The 2,132-nt window shown below is 35.6% G+C and overlaps 1 protein-coding gene across 1 annotated transcript in view; it reads left to right on the top strand.

The window, feature by feature from the left end:
* The first annotated feature begins 506 nt into the window (after positions 1-506).
* The window catches only part of LOC108766487 (uncharacterized), a 132,800-nt gene continuing 131,174 nt past the window's right edge, over positions 507-2,132 (top strand). The window contains exons 1-2 of the mRNA XM_018515818.1: positions 507-630; positions 788-1,065. Coding sequence (XP_018371320.1) covers positions 507-630; positions 788-1,065 — 402 coding nt within the window. The remainder of the gene's footprint in view (positions 631-787; positions 1,066-2,132) is intronic.

Below are 2,132 nucleotides of genomic sequence, written 5' to 3'. Positions count from 1 at the left end.
CACAAGCAGATAACACAGATGATCCTGAACCTAAAGCTGTTGATACCGATGAATCGTCAGACGATAACTCCTACGAAACACCAATCGAATCTGAACACGAATCGGAGCCATCACATATCATACAACCAACGCTCAGGTCACAAAGAATACCAAAACGAAGAATACTACAAGATTATATATCATATTTGATATATGAAAGTTCATTAGAAGCACCACGAACTATAGAAGAAGCGTTCGAACGTCATGATTGTGAACAGTGGATTGCAGCTATGAACGAAGAATTCAAGTCATTACAACGCAACGATACATGGGAAGTCGTGGATAAGCCCGAAGATAAAAAACTACTCAAATTAAAATGAATCTTCAAAGTTAAAAGAAATGAAGATGACTTAATAAAATACAAAGCAAGACTCGTAGCTAGAAGCTATGCACAATTACACGGAATTGATTACGACGAAACATACGCTCCCGTCGTAAAATACAACACCATTAGATATTTGCTAGCAATGGCGGTAAGAGAAGATCTAAAGATCACTCACAGGGACGTATCAACTGCATACCTCAATGGAAAATTGAACGAAGATATATTCGTAGAACCACCAGAAGGCATGGAAAATATATACAAGAAAGGTACAACTTTAAAATTAAAAAGGGCATTATACGGTCTTAAGCAAAGCGGACGGACATGGAACAAAACACTTGATGCCGCACTACGAGATATAGGAATGAAAAAATCGACAGCTGATACATGCCTATATAGATAAGTCAAATAAAAAAAAACTTTCAGCAGTCTATGTAGATGGCTTCATTATATTATCGAATAATCCTGAAAAAGAAGAGCGTTTGAAAATACATTTAAACAAGCACTTTGAAATGAAAAATTTAGGAGACGTCAAACAATGCTTAGATATGACGATCGAAAGAGACTGGCAACGAGGAGAGCTATATATTAATCAATCAAATTACATTGAGGCCATTCTTCACAAATTTGGGATGGAAGGATGCTATCTAGTATCCACCCTTATAGACCCAAATATAAAATTGAAAACAGCGAAAGAACCCCATGTACGCAAGAAAAACAAGATATGAAGGAAGTACCATATGTTGAAGCAGTAGGAAGTCTCTTATATTTAAGCCAGATCTCACGTCCCGACATTGCTTTCTCTGTAAATCGCGTAAGTTGTTTTAATCAAAACCAGACTAATGAGCATTGGAACGCCGTTAAACGCAGATACCTCAAAGGTACAATAAAACTTAAAATCTATTTTAAAGGGGACAGCAATAATGATATCGTAGGTTTTAGCGATGCTAATTGGGCGAATTGCGAAGACACCAGAAATTCGATTACCGGATGTATATTTATGATAAATAATGGACTAATATCTTGGTATAGCAAGAAGCAGAAAAGTGTAGCCTTGTCTACCGTAGAGGCAGAGTATATAGCACTTTCGTTCGCCTGTCGGGAAGCAATATGGTTGCGTCGTTTATCTTTAGAAATAGAGAACGATTGTAACAATAAAACGATACCACTATACTGTGACAACATGGGTGCGTTAAGTTTAGATAAAAACCATTCTATAAGTCAAAGAACTAAACATATAGACATGCGTTGTCATTTTTTTCGTCAACATATTGAAAACGAAAATATCATCGTTAATCACATATCTACGAACGACATGATTGCCGATTTCTTAACGAAAGCTTTGCCTAAGCCAAAGTATAATTCCTTTATTACGAAATTAGGTTTAATTAGCGTATAAATATAAGCGAAAATAACGTTCCTTTTATTTATACCTCGTTTCTATTATAAAGATTGTATAAGGGAGCACAGTACAGTTAATTATTCGTAATTATACCAAAATGCGTTCAAGGGTGCGTGTTAGATATACTTATGTTAATTATGTGAAACTCATTTTTGTTATAACGAACTAACCGTGTTGTCGTCATATTGATTTTCTATACTTGTATCGATATGTCGATTCTAAATAAAGATCGATACTCTCTCTCTTGTTCCAAATTGAATAATAAACTTACTCGTTTTATTTTCTCTCCTAGAAAACCTCATATTCTATCAATTCTTATTTCTCATATACCTATGAACATGGCTCTATGCTCCCACCCCCCCCCCCCCC

Source organism: Trachymyrmex cornetzi, unplaced genomic scaffold (assembly GCF_001594075.2).
Source record: "Trachymyrmex cornetzi isolate Tcor2-1 unplaced genomic scaffold, Tcor1.1 scaffold592, whole genome shotgun sequence".
Taxonomy (NCBI): Eukaryota; Metazoa; Arthropoda; class Insecta; order Hymenoptera; family Formicidae; genus Trachymyrmex; species Trachymyrmex cornetzi.
Note: the sequence above shows the minus strand (reverse complement) of the source record. Positions and strands in the feature narration are given on the sequence as shown.